General features: G+C 33.8%; 1 protein-coding gene and 1 long non-coding RNA gene across 4 annotated transcripts in view; both read left to right on the forward strand.

Moving 5' to 3' along the window:
- The first annotated feature begins 7,163 nt into the window (after positions 1 to 7,163).
- Positions 7,164 to 23,724, forward strand: part of LOC111050246 (solute carrier family 26 member 6) — a 75,699-nt gene continuing 59,138 nt past the window's right edge. The window contains exons 1-5 of one of the 3 annotated variants that reach the window (XM_039441220.1): positions 7,165 to 7,389; positions 9,443 to 9,569; positions 12,596 to 12,717; positions 17,003 to 17,167; positions 21,887 to 21,997. In XM_039441220.1, coding sequence (XP_039297154.1) covers positions 21,937 to 21,997 — 61 coding nt within the window. In that variant the 5' untranslated portion in view covers positions 7,165 to 7,389; positions 9,443 to 9,569; positions 12,596 to 12,717; positions 17,003 to 17,167; positions 21,887 to 21,936. Of the gene's footprint in view, positions 7,390 to 8,686; positions 8,930 to 9,442; positions 9,570 to 12,595; positions 12,718 to 17,002; positions 17,168 to 21,886; positions 21,998 to 23,724 lie in introns of those variants that run through there. The other 2 variants (XM_039441218.1, XM_039441221.1) reach the window with 2 other exon arrangements.
- LOC120354307 lies at positions 7,402 to 10,319 on the forward strand. Its single transcript, XR_005572936.1, has 2 exons — positions 7,402 to 7,778; positions 9,620 to 10,319. It is a non-coding gene; the product is annotated as an uncharacterized LOC120354307 (long non-coding RNA).

Genomic DNA, 23,724 nt, shown 5'->3' on the forward strand with positions numbered 1-23,724 from the left:
TTGCTCACTTTTACTTTTTCAAGCATTGCGTCAGTTGTAAGTGTACCTGAGCAGCCCTTACTATTACATCTCCACACTAAGTCTCCGTTGGTAAGAGAATGGCTTTTCCTATAGCATTGATCTCTATAATACACTCCCAATCCGTTTCTAGTGTTCTTATATGTAAATATTGTCATGGTTCAAGATTTTGAATAATTGGCGCCAATATCTCGGTTCCTCGCCCAGCCACTCTATCAGTTCTCGGAGCTATAATCACCCGTTTTAGTTGGATAAATAAACTATACAAGAGGAAAGCAGGAGAATAGAAGGAAAGAGAGAAAGCGCCTAGATAGCAAGCAAGGCGGGAACATTATCGGAAGCTCCTGATAAGAACGGACACTAGGAAAAGGAGAACAGAATAGAAGGAAGAAGAACAACAATCCAAAACTGTCGGAGAAGAAAGATAGCAGAAATATGTCAGCTATCTTCAAGTAAATTGAACTTTGCACCGAGCGATAAAAACCGATCCTCACTGAAGTACAGTGAAGAAAATGTTCTTTCTTCTCAAATATAAGTCACATTGAAACAAATATTATAAGTTCTCCGCTGCAACTACTTACTATTTAGATCCACCACCACGTAAAGGAGGTTTGATGCAACAGAAGGACACAACTTTTACTCCACAAATCACTGAAAAACTGTTCCATTCATTTTCTTATTTGGATATAATTTTGTCCAGTCAACGGAGGGTTATAGAAGGAAAAGTTTGAAAGACAACTTTTGACCCCGCCTTTCTGTTTTTATGAAGGTGTGACATCTTTTAGAAAAATACTTTTGCCAGCATTTTTTGCAATTTTCCTCTTATAACTTTTCAAAAAACGATGGAAAAATCCATGCTGTTTATGAACTATCCAAACAAACTTTATAATCCTATCTTATTGCATTTGTGAGCAGAATTTGCAACACGCAACTCTGTGCATCTTGGTTGGGTACCTGGCGATGGAGGCATAGAAGGTAACGAGCGTGCAGATGAGCTTGTTATGCGGGATTCCAGTATGCCTTTCTTTGGTCCAGAACCAAGCTGTGGCATAAGTAAAACAAATGCCTTTCATACAATAAGTAGATGGTCCAGGGACTTAAATCACCAGCAATGGCAGGGTCACCCTGGTCAAGCACTTGGCAAAAGGCTGCTAGCAGACCCAAGCTCTTACTTCACCAGCTGGCTGGTGAGTTTGGGTAGAGATCAGGTCAAGCAGCTGATTGCTCTGATAACTGAACACGGCCACTTCAGGAAACATCTCCACACAATTGGACTCAGAAATAAAAGTCAGATATGTATGCTTTGTAATCAATTTGAAGAGACTGCCAAGCATATCATACTGGATTGCGAAAGACTAGGGCCAAGGAGAAGGGCTCTGTTTGATTGCAAGCAACCAGCTGATGAATGGCATGTTAGTATAGGGAAAAAAAACTCCTAGATCTTGTACAGGACACAGGTATTGGTTTGCCCAACTAACATACTTGGGACACAAAATAATAAGCTTCGGTTGAAGTGTGAGGTTCTTTGGATCCTTGAATCCGTCCCTTCAAAAACATAGCATAACATTATTGCATTGGAAATTTGAAGCTTGTTACTCCTTTTACCGATTGGAAACATACTTTGAACTTACGAGTTCGTTGTAACATTTTAGAAGGGAAATTGATTATACTTCAATATAGACCAATGAAGATAATTTAAAAACACTAATAAAGCTTTAAAACATAATTTTTCCTCCGGGCTCCTCGCGGACCACTTCCAGAGCTTTCATGGACCAATGATCTAAATAGATATGCAGAATGATAAATTTTAATTTTATTGTACTTATCCAATTTATTGGATCCAACTCCTAATAATCCTAATAAGATAATCCTATAATTGGATCCAACTCCTAATAAGTTCAAAATATTTTTTGTAGCTCGATTTAATATAACATTTTATGAAATATTCAACTATGATTAATTGCTGATTAAAGGCGTCCTGACTTCTCTGATAGTCTTTAGTCTTGAGTACCCATTACATGTTCAATAGCTGTTGATGTATATGAGTTTTGAGTTGTAATACCACGAGCAGTGGTTAAGGTTTGAAATATCTTCAACTATAAATAATAATGGTTATGGGTTTTGTGTTTTATTTTTCAATATTTACATGTTCGTTAAATTCATCAAGTAGTACTATTAGCCCAGTCAAATAGTCATTATAAAGCGACCCGACCAAAAAAAATTAAGGTAATTGATTTTATTGCTTTAATCGGTCCATTTGGGTTCTAATAAGAGTAATCTATGGTTTCCCACCAAAATTTCTGAAGGCATAACTTTTGGCAGCCTAAAAACCGCTGAATTTTCGTACTTTTTTCAGTTTTTCCACGATATCTCCAAAACTAGTTGTTCTATCAATATTTTTGTTCTATACTTTTTTGGAGAGCATTAAACTCTACAATTTTAGTCCATAAAACGTTCATCTATCTCCTATAGGGAGCGAGTTATGGCTCGTCGAAAATTGGTATTTTTTCAATTCTGCGAAAAATCATCAAATTCACGTTTTTAGTCGGATTCACGGCTGAGTTAGTCGTCTATAGTATTAATTGATCGTGATAATGGTGTTGTCATGATGTTTATGAGGTCAGTGATAATCTTACTGGCTCATAATGGTGAACATGAGAATTAGCTATTTTTTGTAAGGGAGCCAAGTCAGCTTTGTCATTTGGGGTTTCCAGAGGAAGATGGCAGAAAAGGGATGTGTGAGGTTAAGAATTATGAGGTTAATTAAGATTATTGAGGTTAATGAGGTGTGTGGTTAAAATTAGGTCAGATAAGTTAATCTATTCAAATAGATAACATAGTATTCATGGTTAGATTCTAGATTGCAATAAAAATAAGTGAAATAAAAGTTATTTTGAAATAAATTACTCAGAAAGTTATATAAACTTCTAGAAGTCGTTCAACGAAATGGTGGTTAAATGTATTCAAAATCTTCAACAATTATTATTATGCTATTTCAAGGAATCGTTTGCAATACTATTTTACAAATGTTTATCTAAATGAAAAGTAAAGTTTGAACATAATATGAATGTCCATTCTTGGGGAAGGTTGTGTAGTGGTTCAGTGGTAGTGACTAGGGGAAGGACGAGCAGAACCTAAATGGAGCCTCTTGAAACCCTTTCGAGACCCAACGCATATGGACGGGGAATGGTCACGTGACACTTCTCCTCACATAGGAGTCTGCGTGAACTGCAGCTACTCAGTTTACGAGTTTACCTTGATTGTAGTGTTTGTTACTGTGACTAGCGTGTAAAACAATGAGTGGGATCGACGATACACTGTGTTTTATTTGTCAGACAACTAAAGAAGGTGAGTCAAGTCACATTGTGACCCAGAGAGGACTGGAAATATTGTTAGAATGTGGTGTTGAACGTCAAAATCCTCACCATCAACGCTTTCTCAAGAAAAGCGGAGAGGTGAGGATTCACAACTCTTGTCAAAAAAAGTATGTAAATCCAAAACTAATAGCAGCATGCACTCGTCGGGGTGGAGATTCACCTCAAGCGGGACCGTCCCGTCCATCACAAGGTTCTTTCAACTTCAAAAAGCAATGTCAACTTCCTGTTTGATTGACAAAGGGGGCCCAGCCCCCGAAAATTGTCGTTTAAATTAAAGTTTTCAAGTGTTTTTAATCCATCCGTGTCGTGTGTATCCTGTTTATATATATATATATATATATATGGTATATTGCAAGCACCAATAATTATACATGATGATCAAAGGGTAGGTTATAGAGAGGTTTGCTTTTTCTTTCAAATGGCATGTTTTCAAATATTAGAAATACAGTGTACAGTTATAATGGTGTGTACAGCTATAAAACACTTAAAACTTACATATCTCATATACATATATATATATATATATATATATATATATATATAATATATATATATATAGCACAAGGGGTAGAGATGGGGTGTTTTGATATGTTCACCTCCTAGTCCCAACAAAGCTGCAAAGTCAAAAATTGTATTTGAAACATTCCCTTTAAATCCCTTTGTCAATTGGTCTATTGTTGCAAAACTGAAGATTTCACACTAAACACTAAAGCTGCTGCAACAGTCGTGAGTTAATGCATAAAATTGTGAAATTATACCTGAACTTGAAGATAATTCAATGCTCCTTACGCTCATAATCAGCATGAAATTTGTTTCATCGATTTCATAAAAGTTATAAGAGCGTAAATACAAAAAAATGGAGGTGAACGTTATTTTAAAAACTTCCACTTTTCAAGAGGGGATATTTCGAAAACTATAAGATAATATATTTTCATAGAAAAATTTGTTGGATGATTATTGTAGAAAATTATGTAAGCTTCAATATTTTGTATGGAATAGTGATGTCCGTAAGATGTATAGTTCTCAAATTATATGCGAGAAACCAGAAAATGGCACCTTTGAACTACAGGAGGAGGAGAAGGAAGAGGTGAGCTTCAGGAACACAGGAGGTTCGGTTGCAGTCTCATGTAGAGGCTCCGTTGCACTCTTATGTAGAGGCTATCAACATTGAAAAGGCTTCTACTGATTACGACATAGATGACGTAAGCTCAATCACACCAACCCAACTGGAAAGTGAGGATGAGCGTTTCACAAGTCCAGAAAAGCAAGAATCTGCAGGAATGCCTGAGGATGCAATAAAGCAAACAGAGCCCATGCAACCATAATGGGATGCATGCAACCAACATTTATTTATTAATATTTTATTTCTATAGAAATATCTCTTATAGTTTTCGAGATATCCGCTCTTGAAGGTGTGGAATTTTTGAAAAATCACCTTCACTTCCATTTTTTTGTTGTTGCTATTTTTGCTCATAACTTTTCTAAAATCGATGAAACAAATTTCATGCTGATTATGAGCGTATTGAATTCTCTTCGATTTGATGTATAATTTCGAAATTCTATGCATTTCCCCATGACTTTTGCAGCAGCTTTAGTGTGAAATCTTCAGTTTTGCAAAGACCTTGACAAAGGAATTTAAAGGGAATGTTTCAAACACAATATTATTGACTTTGCAGCTTTGTTGGGACTAGTTAGGAGGTGAGCATATCAAAACACCCCATCTCTACCCCTTGTGCTAAGGGGATGAGGGTTATTTGAAAGTTGCATTCTTAATTTTTTTACTTACACGCTTATATCTTGGGAAAATGCGTTCAACCGACATGACTATAACCATTAAAACATGAAGCTTGATAAATTCTTCAAAATTTTTGGTGGGTGAAGTTTTGTGATATTATCAATAGTTTTCGAGATATTCGCTCATGAAAGTGTAGGATTGTTAACAACAATCTTAATCTGAATAACAGGTTTTCATCCAATATTTTGCTCTTTCAGGGCTCATAACTCTCCAACAATGCATGATAAAAATTAATGCTTATCGTTGGTTTGTAGAGCATTGAATTCTCTTCAATCTCAAGTATTATTTCACTATTTCATATCCTCCTTTCATTGTTATAGCAACTTCATGTGGGGGAGGGGTGAAATTTTCAATTCTGCAAAAGTGACAACCTAAGCTTGGCCGCGTAGGTCTTGCCATCCACATGTGTCCACACTGCGTGGCCAATCAAGGCCTGCGGTACCCAAAGTTGGCAAGCGTTCGCTACACGGAGTTCCGCATTCAAAATGTTAAATAATTGAAAATGGAGTTGGAGGTTGAAAATATTAACTAGAAGGCATGCAATGAGAACTATAGGAATAGCGCGGTGCAGAGAAATGGAGGGAGATCAGCCAATTACAATGATTGATTACATTCAATGATTTAGAGTCATAGGTAGATAGAAGCGCAGTTGCCAATTTGATTAGAGTCAGTCGTCTGACTGCTTTCAGAGAGGAAACTTCGCATGTTTATCATGAACACATGAACAGTCACTAGAAGTTGGAGAACGCTGGCCGGTTCAGAACGGATATAAATTAAGAATGCAACTTTCAAATAACCCTCATCCCCTTAGCACAAGGGGTAGAGATGGGGTGTTTTGATATGCTCACCTCCTAACTAGTCCCAACAAAGCTGCAAAGTCAATAATATTGTGTTTGAAACATTCCCTTTAAATTCCTTTGTCAAGGTCTTTGCAAAACTGAAGATTTCATATTTCTGTATTCCTCGTCCTGCTGTATGCTTTCTCTGCTGCGCATGTCCCTCCCAAGTCAAAAGTTATTTTGTACGGACTATAGTGTGGATGGGTGGTTTGCCAGTTGCGCTGGCCTTCCACCCATCCACACATTGGCGCTGGCCGATGTTGGCCTTCGTTGGGCCAATATGTAGATGCGGCATAAATACTGAACAATTACCTCCTAATAAATGAAAATGTAGACTCCTTTATCAAATATAGGCTACGCCACCGCATTATGCTCCCGTATTGCGAATACACAGTAGGCTACAGTAGGCCTATTGAAACGGAAGGCGGCGTTCTTATTTAGAATTCGGTAAAAACGTTTCATCCGATAATTCGCTTATCCGCAATGACACTGGTAGCCTACTATCAAAATCGTATAAACGAGGTTCCTATAGTGAGGTCCAAGTTATAATGGCAATGAAGAAAGATAGCAGGACAACATTGCCGATCCTCTGTGTTGTCAATCTTTTCTATAGATGGGAGCTGATACAGGTTTATTGATGTAATATTAACTGCTGTTCATTCCCCTTTAAAATAATCAATTAGGCTATATTTTATTAAGCAAGAAATTATATTTTTCAATAATTTGACAATGAATTTTCATAATTAAGATAAAATAATTTGTTAATTAATTATTAATTCTAAATTGTTAAAAGACGATCTGGCAACAGAGCAAACCGAGAAAGAGATAGCGCTATCCGCTTTGTTGAATGATAGACAAGGATATAGCAATACCATTGCTAATCAAACACTGCCATTATAACGAGGACCTCACTATAGCTTTCAAGATAGCTGCTGCTTCACTTGTCATGATAACATAATGAATGTATTGTAAATTTACGACTTTTGGCCTCAATCTACAATAACCCAACAACTCTATGAACATCAATAAGCATTTTTTAGCGTTTAATTATTGGGCTGTTGCTATGCGCTATTCATTACTCAATGACTGACAACATGGCATAACACAACACACAAGTACCATGACATTAAATGAATAAGCCTATCATGTGACAGAATTACAAGTACAAGATAGCTCAAGGTCGATTTTTGTTCAATCGTTCCAATTATCGTTCCTTCACTTTGAAAACACACGCTGCTAGCTGCACAGACGACAACAGACGACATAGGTCAGCTCTCAGCTGTATTTCATACTCTACACACAGACAACTACAAATACAATCTTTAGGTTAAATGGACAACGATACGAGAGTCGATGATCAGTAAGTAGTTGACATTATTTTATGAATATTTGAATATAATAATTAACTCCTTGTCCTTGTTGAAATCGATTTATTAATATACCAGCCTAGTCACGTAATTACATGGAATTATTGCATGTGACATTCATTGCTATCGCTCTAAAATCTAAACCGTATTAATTTTTACACATTTTTTCCTTTAACCTTGTAAGCTTACATCTACTGACAATGTAAGTAGAGGACAAGAGTAAAGACAAGGACAAAGATGAAAAATGAGTTTTCTACATAATAATCCAATTTTTTATTCGGCCCGACGCTTGAGTTAAGTTATTTAACATTTTAAATTTGTCTTTTGAGGTTATGTTACCGTACCATCAGACGTCAAAAGCTTCTTTTTAGCTTTAGTTAAAGTATGGAGATTTATCTCTTAAATTAAGTCGAAATTAATTGTAGTTTCACTTCTTTACTATTTTAAGAGAAACAAATTTGTAGTACCCCATAATATTATGATATTATTTCAAATATCAGGAGCATTTAAATATAAGACGAGTTCAAATATGTATAGGCTATTATGTATAACATTGTTGACAATTTTGAAGGATTGGCTGATTAAAAACGGCAGAGTTGACATTTTATTTTTAATAATTTGTTGGTGCTTGGTGGTTCCAATGGATCCGAAAGTAGTCTATAATCTTACTTAAAATTTGCCGAGGAAACCTATAAAACCGGTTTCAAGATCGTTACTTCAGTGGTTATTGAGATATTTGAAAAAAGTGCAATTTTTTGCTTTAAAAGAGTTGAAGTATGTGAACCTTTCAATTTGAAATATTATCAATTTTTGGTGATTCCAGTGGGTACTAGTAATGTAATGTATCTCTGCATTATAATTATACGTTCCATGGAATACACTGCTTCTGAAGCTTTTTGTAGCCATATTTGAAGCAGTCATACAATGATTTTATTTAAAAGAAAGAGAAACTTAATACTGGGATTGGCAGGATGAGAAGTTATTGAAATATTTATTGATACAGTGAATTTATCAACAACCAGGTGCGGCTACAGCAGGGAGGCGCTCGGATACTTTCCTCCCTCTCATTTTGAAAAAAAATAATAAACTTAATTTAAAATATTCAATAATCCATTTTGTTCCAAATTTCGGATTTTATTACTTTTTTAATAGTAAAAAATGTTTCAACGTGGCAACATTGTATATGATGTGGCAATATTGAGTTTATATAGACTGAGGTACGAGGAATAACTCCGTGTCCCATCTTAAAGCATTGAGTCTTTGTAACTGTGTTGCCAATTCTACAATCGTACTTCACAAGCTAAATATTGCTCCATTGGTTGCCGTCTTTTCCCGGATTTTCAAGATTTTAACCTAAAATTTTCAGTGCGAATTCGTTGTAGCCTATACGGTTCTGTGGCACAAATAATTGTTTTGAATGCTATTTTTAGAAGTGAATATTTGTAGGCCTGTGTATATTTATAAGAGCATGTTTAAGGCTATGTAATTTTCTGTGAATTTATTGTTTTTAAAAGCTGCACTAATATGTAAATGGTAAGTGGATAGTGTATCTGGTTTATTTTATCTATGATTCTATTGAAACATGTTCTCATATATAATATTTAAGTAGGTACCATATAATGAATGCTGGAACCTGATAACCACAAAAAAGTGTTAAGTTATATAATCACTATTTCAATGAAAAATGGGTAGTGTCCCACTTGATTTATCCAGTCAAAGCCGCCATTGTCAACAACCCCATGTGTGAGTGTGAGTTCCCTTTTAGTTGGACATGCGATAGAAATATTCTTGGTGACATGATTGATATCACAAATTTCGAAGATATCCACATTTGAAAATGCTAATAAATCAAGGAAAAATTATATAGGGTAAATAAGTAGATTTTTAACAGAACATTTATTTCTCATTTAACACTTTTATCCCATTGATATACATGACATAAATCAACAACTTTACACAATTTACAACCTTATGTACATCATAAATGAATCGACAATTTGAAAACAGTTTACAATAATCCAATAATATTTAATTTAATTTTAACAGTGAAAAAGTATGGATATACAACAGAGTAATCACGCCGAGAGGAGAAAATGACAAAATATACAACCTTATGTACATCATAAATGAATCGACAATTTGAACACAGTTTACAATAATCCAATAATATTTCGTAAGTACTCTGTTGTACACTTTTTTAAAATTCAGGTTTAATTTTAACAGTGAAAAAGTATGGATATACAACAGAGTAATCACGCCGAGAGGAGAAAATGGATCCATTCATACAGGAACACTCATATCAAGGTTATGAAAACATCCCTTTCCATTTCATTCAACCAGTTTTGACTACACAATAACATTATTCCTAACTATGCAAAAATCAGTATAAAAAATCAAAACTCCCCTGCTCAAAAATTAAAAAACAAGCTCAGAAACTGTACATTAAAAACAGCATTCAACATTTGTACAAACAGAAAGATAACCTCAACCAGAAAGCTTACCATCTCCATTTAAAACTGAGTTCAGAACTACATCATATAGAATTTAATGAAATATTATCATACAATCAAGAAATTATAGATTCTATGAAAAACAAGTTGAAAGCCAAACACAACCTTAAACTAACTCAACTTATGAATACCCAGAACCCAACTGTAACATCCACACATAATTTTCACAAAAGAACAATCAACAACACTGAAATAGAATTCACAAAAACAGAAATGAAATTACTAGACAAAGGATTGAAACACAACATCAAAACAAACAATCCTAATTCACAATCCCAATTATTCAATACCATAATAGACACAGAGACTGCAATACAAAACACTACCCTAACTGACCAAGAATAGCCTACTTGAGACAGGACATAACAAGAAACAGAAACAATTTCAAGCCCTCAGAAAAAACCAACCCAGAACACATGATATTGAAAAGCATAAAAACAAGCAGAAACAACACAACCTAGTCATCACTAATGCTGACAAAGGCAACATCACAGTTATAATGCATAAAACAGACATAGACCAGAAAGTAGACAAATTCATCAATGACAATAACAGTAAAACTCTCAACTGACCCAACTCACACATATCAAACAAAAATAAAAGATGCCATCAACCAAACCAAGCACATAATCCCAAACAACCAGAAAAAGTTTCTCAAACAAATCAACCCACAAGCACCCAGACTCAACGCCCTCCCAAAAATACACAAACAAGATGTACCAATAAGACCACTGATCAATCACACAACAGCACCTGCCCACAAACTAGCCAAATTACTAGATACCACCATAAGAGACAATATAACTTTTCATAATCATACTGCAGTGAAAAACAACATTGATCTCACCACAAAACTTCACAAAATCCAAGTACCGCAAAACTCCACAATAGCTTCACTAGACATTTCAAATTTATACACCAATGTACCAATTCCCGAAACTGTAAAATTCCTTAAAGCAATGCTGGAACAGAATTAATAATACACCACCTGAACATATCAATGAAATTGTAAATCTCACTAACCTAGTCACCTCACAGAATTACTTCTGTTACAATAACCAATATTATTTCCAGCCAAACGGTCTCCCCATGGGGAGCCCCATTTCTTGCATTTTAGCTGAGATCTTCATCCACAACATTGAATAAAAACACATTCTCAATCAGTTTGACAAAATCATCAGCTGTTTTAGATATGTTGATGATATTTTCATTTTATACAAAGGGAAAACCAGGCAAACTGAAATATTTTACTCCAAACTGAACAAAATACACCCAAACTTGCACTTCACCATAGAACTGGAAAACAATAGTACAATCAATTTCTTGGACATCACCATATTTAAACAAAACCATACTTTCAAAACATTTAAAATATACAGGAAACCTACCACAACTGACACAGTAATCCACAATACCTCCAACCACCCAACCCAACATAAACTTGCAGCTTTCCACCACATGATCAACAGACTATTGAATATCCCCTCATGACACAATTTGATTACAATCAAGAGCTCAACACGATCAAATTCATTGCCCAACAAAATGGATACTCATCCACTCTAGTCGACAACCTACTCCACAAAATAAGAAAAAAATCATCAACCAAGAATAATATGGAAAATGACCAAAAATTCATCACACTCACATACTACAACAAAAAATCACAGAAAGTAGCATCATCTTTTAAGAAACTCAAATACAGAATCGCCTTTAAAACAACAAATTCACTGAGAAAACATTTTCTAAATTACCTAACAAACAAACAGAGATTTGAACAACCAGGCATCTACAAATTGAAATGTAATGATTGTAGTAAACTGTATATCGGACAGACTGGACGTGACTTTCAGACAAGATACAAAGAGCACATCAGAGCCATTAATAAACCACATAGCCACTCAAATTTTGCTGACCATATTATATCAACAGGCCACACATACATCGACATCACCACCAATCTTGAAATCCTCCATATCTCACAAAAAAGCAGAAAACTCAATGTATTGGAACAATGTGAAATTTACAACCACACAAAACAATTTCCCAACAGTCTCCTAAATGATCAAGTAAATTTCTCTTCCCACACACTCTTTGACAAAATAGTCCACAGTTCAAAATTACCGCCTCACTAAGTATCCACCAACCCAACCCCCACCTCAACCTATTCCACCACCTTCATCCCTTACCACACATAGCCTTGTCTTCTGAGTAAATTCCCACAGTCTGATGATGACCAACAACAGGTCGAAATGATCGTCACTACAAAAGTAAGTGTATTTTCACTTCAAAAGTGTTTTTTAAAATTCAAGTTTAATTTCGTAAGTAGTTAAATACAATTTGAAAATATTATGAACTTGGAACATTTTTACTGTGGTAGCTTCCTCATGAGCTGAATCAAGCTTCAATTGGTGCTTTTATCACTATTATAAATTCTTTCCTATCCTCATTAATTATAATTATGAATAACCTGGTCAGGTGTCAGAATTTCAAGTCACACGCTGATCAACTTCAGATCATCTGAAACAAGATTTTAGGCAGCCGGGATCGACAACGGAAAGTGTTCATCTGAAACAAGGGAGTGGCTCGAGGAAATATCTTGGGTTGGGGATGAAACCTTTAATTTACAAATTCAATCAAATAAATAAATGTCATGTATGTTTGTTAGCTAGACTATTTTATTTTGCAGAAATCCGGCGGATCAGTTGATAGTTGAGAGCGGGATCAAAGGTTATGTCTATGACAGAAGGAAACCTTTGAAACAAGTAGATTTCAACAGAACATACCATTATTCCAAAGTGAAGAGAAAGGGTGAGTGTGTTTGCAATTGAAAACTGAAGTAAGAGTAAAGTATGACTCTATAATATTTTATAGGTAGTACGTTATTAGCGGCACCATCACCTGCAGCAAGCTGGAGTAATTTTCTCACATAAACATTCTCCTCCTCCACTAAATGCTTACTAGTAGCTCAGTGGCTAAATGAATTTTATTTCTATATTGAAAGATATTTCTTTGATTTTATCAGCTGTTTTATGTAATTATATTACCATTGGTTGAAAATTAATTAATTTATTGGCTTTATTCTATCAATATAATCATGGAAATAGCTTAGAATGTAATACAAATAGTTACTATGTCATTTAGACAGATGTTTGAGTTGATAGTAAATTACAGTTATTAGTCAAAGTTGATAGTAAATTACGCATACTGTCATTCTCAGCACATCGTGTACATTTTTAATGGAAAATTGCTTTGCATATTGTTATATTTCACCTGAACCATCATACAATACACTTCCTAAAATAATCCTAATCAATTTCTGATACTTTCCGAATCCATCAATTTTATGTAAGAAGAATTTATCGAACTCTATATTCACAAAATAATATATTTGATGATCATCACTTGTCGCGAGTGCTGAATTAGATTTTTTCCATAGAATTGTTATTCTGTAATATCAACGATATTCAACTATCAAGTTTTTAACGACTCCACTCCTTAGAATAGTGGTAAATGACAGTTTCAGTCAGTCAAATTTCATAAAAATATTGGCATTGGCAATAATATAAATGTGGCGTATTATTACGAGATAATGAAATCAAATCATTCTATTTTAGATGGCTCTTGAGATTGTCAAGAATATTACAATAGTCGAAATTCAACAACATTCAAAACATAAAATAGTTACAAAATTGCAGACAGTTAATAAATATGAATAAAAATGGACTAGATTGAATTTTCATAGTATTAACATTTTCATAGAATTATTTTACCTAATAATAAAGGATTCAACAACAGGAAGTTTTTAATTGTTTTCAAAAATACATTCAGTGGCAAATGTCGAATTATGACAGGTACAGCATTTATTAGTTTGATAGAGGTATACTATAATGTTTTTTGTGAATTTGCAAAGCTACAGAACCTTACCACTAAATCATTTCTCCTTCTAGTATTGTAAGTGTGATTCATACCCTGTTGCATATATCTACTATAATTTTCCTTGACATATGCCAAACACTGATAAGCATAAATTTTGGGTAGTATCATGATACGTATTGATTTGAAACACGATTAATGACCTTTATAAGGAAAGCCACAAATTAATTGCACAGCTTCCTTTGTAACCTTAATAATTTGATAGCATAGCTCTGAGAGCCCCAAATCAAAGTTCCGTATGATAAATGACTATGAATATAAGAATAATATACCGTAAGTAGACCCTCTTAACTCTCTACTTTTCTCAAATTTCTTAACATGAAAATACCCTCACTCAACTCATTTGTCACTTTATCAATATGACTATTCCAGTTCAATTTCATGTCCATATTGAAACCATGTTTTGACTTTTGACTACTAATTTGACAGTGTGAGGTTTTGTATATTATCCGAATTCAGACACAGGAAGTTAGCATTACACCAGTCCTCAATCATAAGTGTCACTTCATCCATCGATTTATTGGTATCTAGTTTAGGCTTTGTGTTTGTAGAAACTGCCAGGTCATCGGTGAACAGATACCCCTCAGCTGAGGGCCCAATCAACTTTGGAATGTAATTAATATATTGTTGTAAATGTGCTTTTGTAATTAACACTTCATCCATTAAAAGTTTACATTCACGAACAAGATAAAAATAAAATGAAACATTATCTTTTAACATATCTCATAAAACTCCAACTTAAAACTCTAACTAGTTATTTACTTGTAAACGTTTGTTGCTAAAACAGTCACCTTGGCAACCATGCTCACATGATAAATCCACGTAGGGCTAGCCTACATTAATATGTATTACAACGAAATTGGGCCCAAAATGCTACCTTGAGGTACGCCATAACTAACAGGTAGATAATCAGACTCGATGGTGTTGAAAACTACTTTCTGCAACCTATTACCTAGGTAATATCGTAAAAGATTTCCACAGATCCATAAAATTCTAGTTTGCTGATAACTAAATTATGCAATACCATTGTTTCGTATTTAGTATTATCATTTTATTGTAGCTTGAGAGTCCTAAGCTAATTTGTTATTTGCCTCCAGCCCTCAGTTAGTTACTTGTGGTTGCGCAGTTACCCTTTCTTTGTAATCTAGAGCATGCGTTCAGTGGAAGCGTCCCTGGTCTTGCATTAATAGTAAGTGACCATCAGGAGAAACTTCTAAACCGCTCTCGTTATAACCTCTTATTATTACCAGTATTGTGGAAAACCTCAATACTTAACGCCAAAACCTTAATTCTTATTATGATATATTATTATACCGGCCGTGACAAACCGTAACTCATACCTCAATCCTTCCCGCAATATTGTTCCACCTCATTTCCGACCTTTTACCGCAAATAGTGAAATACCTAAAAGTGCTTCAAGACATTTATCATCGACGCTACGTGTGGCCACACCATATTTTCTAATGACTATGAGATAATTGAATAAGGAAACAGTTGCTTTAACAATTCCCAATCCTGATCTGTAGTCATATTGACAGTTACTAAAAAGGTTATTAGGTTCAAAGTACTGAACAATCTGATTATTCTATTGTTTTCCAAATACTTTAGAAATAATAGGAACTAGAGAAATGGGTCTGAAACTGTTACAATCAGATTTTACCCCTTTTTATATACAGGAACTACTTTCACCAGTTTAAAAGCCTCTGGGAATATGGAGTTCAAAATACAGCTATTTATGATGTGTGTTACCACTTCACTTAGATAGTCTACTCCTAATTTTAGAATTAAGGTATTCATACCATAAACATCGGCACGTTTGCTGAATTTTATACTAATTACTAGCCGTCAGGCACGCTTCGCCCGCCATATCCGTCTAGCCAGGGGGCTCGCCCCCTAGACCCCCGACTGGATCGTCCAAAAATGAGATCAGCGGGCTCGCTTCGCTCGCCTGCATTTTTCATTCGAGCATGCTTCATTCCATCAGAAAGTCAAAGTACTGAGAAAACGCTGATTTTGGGCGTATCTTTGATGAAAAATTAAAGTCACCTCATCACAAAATTTTTAGACCCTAGCTAAACCTCTGTACCGAATTTGAACATTTTCTGTCTATTAATTGATGAAAAAACCGAGAAAACGCAAAAAAGCTAATTTGGGCGTATCTTTGGCGTTATTTCAAATTCCTTCTAACAGAACATTATTACACCCCAGCTGAGCTTCTGTAGTAAATTTGAACATTTTCTGTTCATTTGTTATCGATAAAGCTGAGAAAGCGCAAAAAAACGCTGATTTTGGGCGTATCTTTGGCGTTATTTCAAATTCCTTCTAACACAACATTATTACACCCTAGCTTAGCTTCTGTACTAAATTTGAACAATTTCTGTTCATTTGTTCTCGATAAATCTGAGAAAAAGCAAAAAATAAAATAAAACGCTGGAAAAACGCTAATTTTGGGAGTATCTTTCACGTTATTGCAAATTCCTTCTAACACAACATTATCACACCCTAACTGAGCTTCTGTAGTAAATTTGAACATTTTCTGCTCATTTTTTCTCGATAATGCTGAGAAAACGCTAAAAAAAACGCTGGAAAAACGCAGATTTTGGGCGTTTCTTTGGAAATTTTTCCAAATCCGTTCTTAGTGCGCCTATAAAGGGCCAACTGAACATACCTACCAAATTTGAACGTTTTTGGTCCGGTAGATTTTTAGTTCTGCGAGTGAGTGAGTCAGTCAGTCAATCAGTCAGTCAGTAAGTGAATGAGTGCCATTTCGCTTTTATATATATAGATTACATTATAAATTTAAATCTTACAGACTAGTCTAAAATTAAATTTACAAGATGGTTTGTACAATTTATCACATAATCGTAAGATCTTTGATTACACGGTTAATCTTATCAATAAAACGCCCAGAGCGCGGAACATTGGATATCGAAAAACAGAATTCACAACGACCTGAAAAATGTTTCTTATACTTCCGAATTTTGATCACTCAACTCTTATTCTTTTCAACTCTAAGCTTATATCTATACTTTACTAAAATCTTTTATTAACAATAATACAGGCGTTCTTCGCCTTTGAAACAAATTTCAAAGCTATGTAAACTAAATATGAGAGTAAAACAAATGAAAGTACTAATGTTCATTCCTTTCACGTTTTACAGATGCTTCTCATGCTTTCGTGGAACGATGCCAAAAATTCAGTATACTTAATTCTGTGATTACATTGTTTCCTATATTAAAATGGTTGCCAAAATACAAATGGAAAACAGAATTCCACCATGATGTGATATCTGGAATAACTGTAGGCATTTTACACATACCTCAAGGTAAGCCAATCAATCATTCCAAAGGAATGACTACTACTATGCAATTCCTCATTCCATAGGAATATTAACGTTTTTCACTTTCATGGGAAATTGTTTTTAAGTAAAGGACAGCCGGTTGAAAATTATCATTTACCAGTCCATAATACATATTTAAATATAATGGTCACTCTCTTCATATAGACTAAATAAGTATTAAGTTTACCATTTTGTGCTTCAGTTGAACCTACGGCTCGTAGAAAGCTAGCTTAGTAAGAAAAATTTATCATTTTTTAAATAAATTTTATAAGATGTTAAGCATTTTTAATATTAAATATTTGTATACTTGCCTCTCACTTGCTACTTCTTTTTCAAATGTAAATTAGACTGTTAGATTAGCATATAGCCTAAAATCCATCCCAATTATTATTGGAACAACTAAGTTTGAACTCAAATGGGCAGGCATTCCAAGTGGCAAACAAATCCAATCTTCCCACTAAAATATATGTATCCTCTTCAAGCTTTAATTATAATTTCAAGTATCCTCTTCAAGCTCTAATAATTATAATTATATTTTTATATTTTGTACTCAAATGATTGAATTATAAACTTATGAACGAACAAGTTCTCTATCAATACTTTTACAAACTAAGAAAATTAGCAATTAAAAGAGGAAATCGTTAAAAAAACTTCATAAAGTTGGAGTTCACCGTATACAAGTATGATTTTTAATCCACTAGACGAAATAAAGTGCCAAATTATCATGAGATGGACAAATTCCCGAATGAGTTACGTAAAATATTTTTTATCATTCTAGTATGGTACAGAAACTACCTAAAATCACGTTTCAAAAGCTTTACCTGGATATCCTATAACAAATGGTAAGGGCTGAAAGGCGTTTGATTACCCCATGCTATTTTCAATTCTTATAACAAGGGTATTCCAATCTTCAAGCTTTAATATTTTCAAGCTGATAAAAAAATTATTATTATTCTTTCTTAAGTCCTGAAAAATTCAGAATTGTAATAATGCTAATCTCAATGTTAAATGTTTGAAGTGAGTGAATGCCTCAGTAGATGCTAATTTACATGATTGGTAGTTATAAAATGTCTTTCCTCTTGTCTCAAAACTAATAAACATATTGTCACTTTGTAATTAAATAACAATGACAGTAACTAATGTGACAATAAACAATGATAATATGAAAGTTTAATTATTCTGTAATTATAATTTACAAAAAACTATATTATCTTTGATGCTATTACGTTCTTTTAAGATGATTATTACAACATTTCATTGATAGCGTAACGTGTTGGGTCTCTTTCATCATTGTTGAGACTTGAAGTGCCAAATCGAGCCAAAATCTGCTTGTAAATCTCAGTTGCCTATCAAATCTTGCATACTGAGCGAACGGTTTAATCAAGTTGTTGAAAGTACAATCTCAGCTCTTATGAAATTTTTATCACTGAGGCGTTCAATCAAGAGGCTTTATACATCACTTCAAGTACTATTCCTCCAATAATAATAATAATAATAATAATAATATTAATACACATTTCTGAACTTGGCAATTAAAATACTTCACTCGGATCACATGAAATATTTTCACACATTGTATGATATAATTCCATATGCACACGAGAAATCTGTTTTAAGTGGTTGATAACAGAAATTCATTCATAAAAACTATAGCTATTTCATGGGAAGATTTTCTAGTTGAAGTCAATTTACAGATGATTTGTAGTAAGTTTTCCTACAATGGATTGGAAAATTAGCCTGGATTATGGCAGAAGCCTCTTGTGCTCTTATTGAAGTTCATGTTATAGAAATAAATAATTGTAATTATTAACCTTCCGGAAGTCGCGCCCTACTCATTCACACGAACAGTCGCGTGCTGTAATTTTTACAACATCCTATTTTCTATGTTATGTACTCTATTCACTGTGAAAACATATTAATTAATTGTATAATTAATATTTCCATCTCATTGGATTATTTTCGCCTTTGAACATTTGCATGATTACCTTTTCGTAGCCCAATAAGGTTCACCAAGCAAAGCCAACAATTCTGTGTTATTGGTTCGTTGGCAGTATCTTTCTCTATCATATGCACTGTCTGTCATATGCACTACTTATGCACTGTCGCGACTAAATGGCACCTAAAGACTGAACCATTGCTCGGTTGATACTGCAACTCAGTGGAGTGATGGGGAGAAAGTTTTGGAATGCATAGGTTACACATACACTGACACCACCCCATTCAATAGTTTTGTGTAGCAAAGAAACTGACACTGTTGTACTTTTTACAACAGCGCGACTGCCGGAAGTTTAAGTGTATTATTTTTTAGACTTGAAGAAAGTAATGTCAGTTACTATTAGTGAATATTCCCAGTGGGAAGGAACTTATGATTTGGCAATATTTCCGAGGCCAAGAAATTTTGGGAATTTATGTGAACTTAAGGGAATTTATAAAATTGTTCTAAAAATGATTGAAATTGATCAATCCCACTCATATTTTGCATCAATATAATCAATAAATCATCAATCTATTTCATATTGATCAAGCTCAGCCACATTTTACATTGATATAATCAATGAATCATCATTCTTTGAGCCTGTTTTTGCTCACTCACTCACTGTCTTTTAAATACTCGTAGTCCAATCAATGAAAGATTATAGAGGGAAGATTTTGGAACAAAATTTTTGACCCCGTAGCTCTTTTAAGGGTAGTAAGGGTTAAACATATCAAAAGTCCTCACTCCCACCCCCAGTGCTAAGGTGTTGGGGGTGGTTTGAAAGTGCCATATTTTGTTTTTGCATATATCTCGAACAATATACGCCTTTCGGAAATTTTTGTCGAACACAATCATAATACTAAAGCTCACAAATTATCCTACAAGTTTCATTTCCAACATTTTTCCATATCTCTCATAGTTTTCTAGGTATGAGCTCACTAAGTTATCACATTTTGAAGAAAACCCCTTCCGGCTCCGATTTTTTCATCTTTTTGGCCTTATAACTTTTTAACGATTCATTGAAAAAATCCGTGCTAATCACGGGCTCATAGAGCATTATATTCTCTTCAATTTCATCTATGGTCTAATTATTTTACGCATCTCCCAACGATTGTTGCAGCCGTTATAGTGTTGAGTGTGAAATCTTCAGTTTAACAACAATAGATCAAGTCAGGGAAATTGGGAGGGAACGTTTGGAACACAATATTCAACTTCGCAACTTTGTTTGAACTAGTTAGAAGGTGAACATATCAAAAGTCCTCATCCCTACTCCTTGAGCTTGAGGGATGAGGGTAGCTTAAAAGTTGCATTTTTTCATTTCTGGCTGACACGCATGTAACTGGGAAACAATGCATTTCAGCGACATGGTTGAGTAAAAATAAAGCAAGATAAATTTCCTACAAGTTTTGTACAGTGGAGTTTTGTGATATCTTCTTTAGTTTTTGAAATATTCACTTTTAAAATTGTAAAGTCTTTGAAAAGATAGTTATTCTTCCAATTTTTTGAACTTTCAAGGCTTATTACTCAACAACAATGCATCGAAAAAATGTAATTTCTACACAGGGGGTAGGAGTAAGGACTTTTAATATTATTACTCCCTTACTATCCTTAAAAGAAGAGCTACGGTGTCTAAAAATGTGTTCCAAATTTTCCCTCTATAATCATCTTTCATTGACTGGACTATATGAGTATTTAAAAGACAGTGAGTTGTAGAGCATTCAATTCTTTTCAACTTAATGTATTATTCCATCATTTCATGCTTTCCATCAATTTTTATAGCAGTTTTAGTGTTGAGTGTGGTAGGAGTGAGGACTTTTTATATGCTTTCCCCCTCACTATCCTTAAAAGGACTGCGAGGTGAAAAATTGGGTTCCAAACTTTTCCCTATATATCTTTTTGAGCATTCGTTGCCTGGACTAGTATCTTATTACAAGTAAAGTGAGCCTCAATGACTCTTCAAAGGTTCTGAGCTGTGGAATTATTTTCTTTTTAATATTGAATTAAACTCGAGTATGCTCCTTGTTTTAGTTTAGCCTATTTTGCTGTATTTTATAATTTCTAATTTTTGGATTTATATTCGACTCTAATCTTTATTTAGGGGGTCAATTATTTTTGTGCGGAGAAATTGAATAAAATCATGCAATGAAAGTTAAATTACACTCAATACTTTGTTGACTTTGTTTACCAGATTTACAGGCAATTATTAGTAAGTAAAAAAAAATCTTATTCAACTTGTAAGATATGAAAGTAGCATGATAATAATGGTGCAATTGAATGATTTATTGAGTGCTCATTTTTCCTTTCAGTCTATGAACTTCAAATTACTGTTTTCTTTGAACTTACTTCAATTTATAAGTTATTCATCCTTATATTTCTTACATAAATCTGTTGTATAACAGGTGATTGAGACCATGTGTAACAAAAAACATCTTTTTCGGTCATTTTTTATGAAAGAAATCATAAATTTCCTTAAGTTCCCATAAATTCCCGGGAATTTATGATTTTTGGGAATATTTCCTCGATATTAAATTCCCTGAGAATTTTACATCACTAGTCTGTGAAATTGAGCTAAATTACATGCCGATTGCATGTAAAAACAAACTAATGTGACACAGGTTTTTAATTGAACCGAAATTAAACTTACAAACATAAAGTTGTGCAAAGAAGACGAATTTCTATGCAAATGTTATACAAGAAAAGTAGTATTCTCATTCTATATTCAATTTCAGGTTTAGCTTATTCGTCACTAGGATTGGTGCCACCAATAGTTGGAATTTATATGGCATTTTTTCCAGTACTTATATATACCCTGATGGGGACGTCCAGGCATATATCTATGGGTAAGTTGAACTGTTGTAGATTGGAATCAAATGCTCATATTGACTTTCGTTCGAGATATAACATTTCTTAGTTTTCTCAGTTTATTGGGAAAAGTATTCAATTAAAAATCATTGTTTTATGACATTTGAAACTTTTGGAAGTTTAGTTGCTACTGATTTTAGAATTTTTACATTATAAAATTTACACAAAAGTCAATAGCTGGTGGATTGAACCATATAACTGTAGGATGCCTTATATTTTGAAATAAGATTCTCTCAACTTACTTTATAAACTTCTGTTTATTTTTGTTTTTACAACTTTCTTTTTCACACAACATAATTCTTTGAACCCATAGCGATGACTGAATGTTTATTTTTGGTGAGTTTGTTACTTTAATTAATAACATTTTAAACACATGTTAAGATCATGTGTGAGATGGTATCTGAGCTGGCAGCTCTCTGGCTTGAGACTCTATAATGCGAGGCATGTGTGGCAGCCATCTCTAGCCACAGTAGTTTCTGTACAACACGGTGATGAAAACTAGACCATTCTAATAGTCTCCTAGCTCGATGGAGTTCTGTTTTTGTAGAACGCTACCACCCAGCTGTGTTTGCAAGTGTAATGGCCGAGCGGCTAGTGATAAATAACATTGTCTCATATAAAATCAAGTAGATTATAAACAGCAATTTATATACTTTTGTGTGATTTATTAGATTTAGATAATGATAATGATTATAGTGATTCTTCCAAGTGATAGTTTAGACAATACTGAGGTTAATATTATTGAAAGCTTATACCCAAAAGATAGAGGTTAGGTACTTTTGTAGTTATGTTTTTATAACTCTTTTATTATGCAATATTACAGATATAACTTTACATGTTATAAATGTAGATTACTCTAAGAAGTATTTTAGTAATCTATTCAAGTGATAGTTTGGACAATACTTGGGTATTGAATGCTCTAGACCCAAACAATGAGAGTTATGTGATTTTTTCAGTTACCCATATGACATATTTTTGGGTATAAGTCTTTTATTATGCAATTTTACTGGTTATAATTTTACATATTATAAATGTAGATGACCCTAAGGAGTATTTTAGGTATTCTGGAATCTGTGTAGTGTTCAGTGCAAAATACTTATGAGTGATTGAAAATTGAAAAAAAAATCAAATGGATTTCAAATTTCGGATATTGGATCATATGACATAAAATTATTTTTTTGGTGAGTTCTATTTCCACATATAATTATTCTTTGGGATTTTCTGAGAGAAATGATGCATGATACATTATCTTATGTGCTTTGGATGTATTCCTACAATAATTATTCAAATGAACCTCTGCAAACATGCCGAATTCGGCTTGCCAGTTCAGACAAAAACAACCGCCAGTTGTAGGGTAACATTTTAAACACATGTTAAGATCATGTGTGGGATGTTATCTTTCAAAATGAAGTATTTCCTACATAACTTACACCCTCAGTTATTTGAACCAAAACCAGATTATATATTGTAAGGAAATTTTATAACATGTTACCACAACTCCTTAAAAGTAATGACGATTGGATGAACTTCAAAAATTATTTGATAAAATATTAATTTGATAGAGTATTAAATAGTGTACTCCTTTCCAACCAAGACTAGGTTTGATTCACTTAGTGTTGAATTATGTAAATTTAGTGTTATTATGTAAAACTATTGATTTGACTTGTCTTATACTCCATAACTGGAGACCGTGGGATGTAATCTT

Source organism: Nilaparvata lugens, chromosome X (assembly GCF_014356525.2).
Source record: "Nilaparvata lugens isolate BPH chromosome X, ASM1435652v1, whole genome shotgun sequence".
Lineage (NCBI taxonomy): Eukaryota > Metazoa > Arthropoda > Insecta > Hemiptera > Delphacidae > Nilaparvata > Nilaparvata lugens.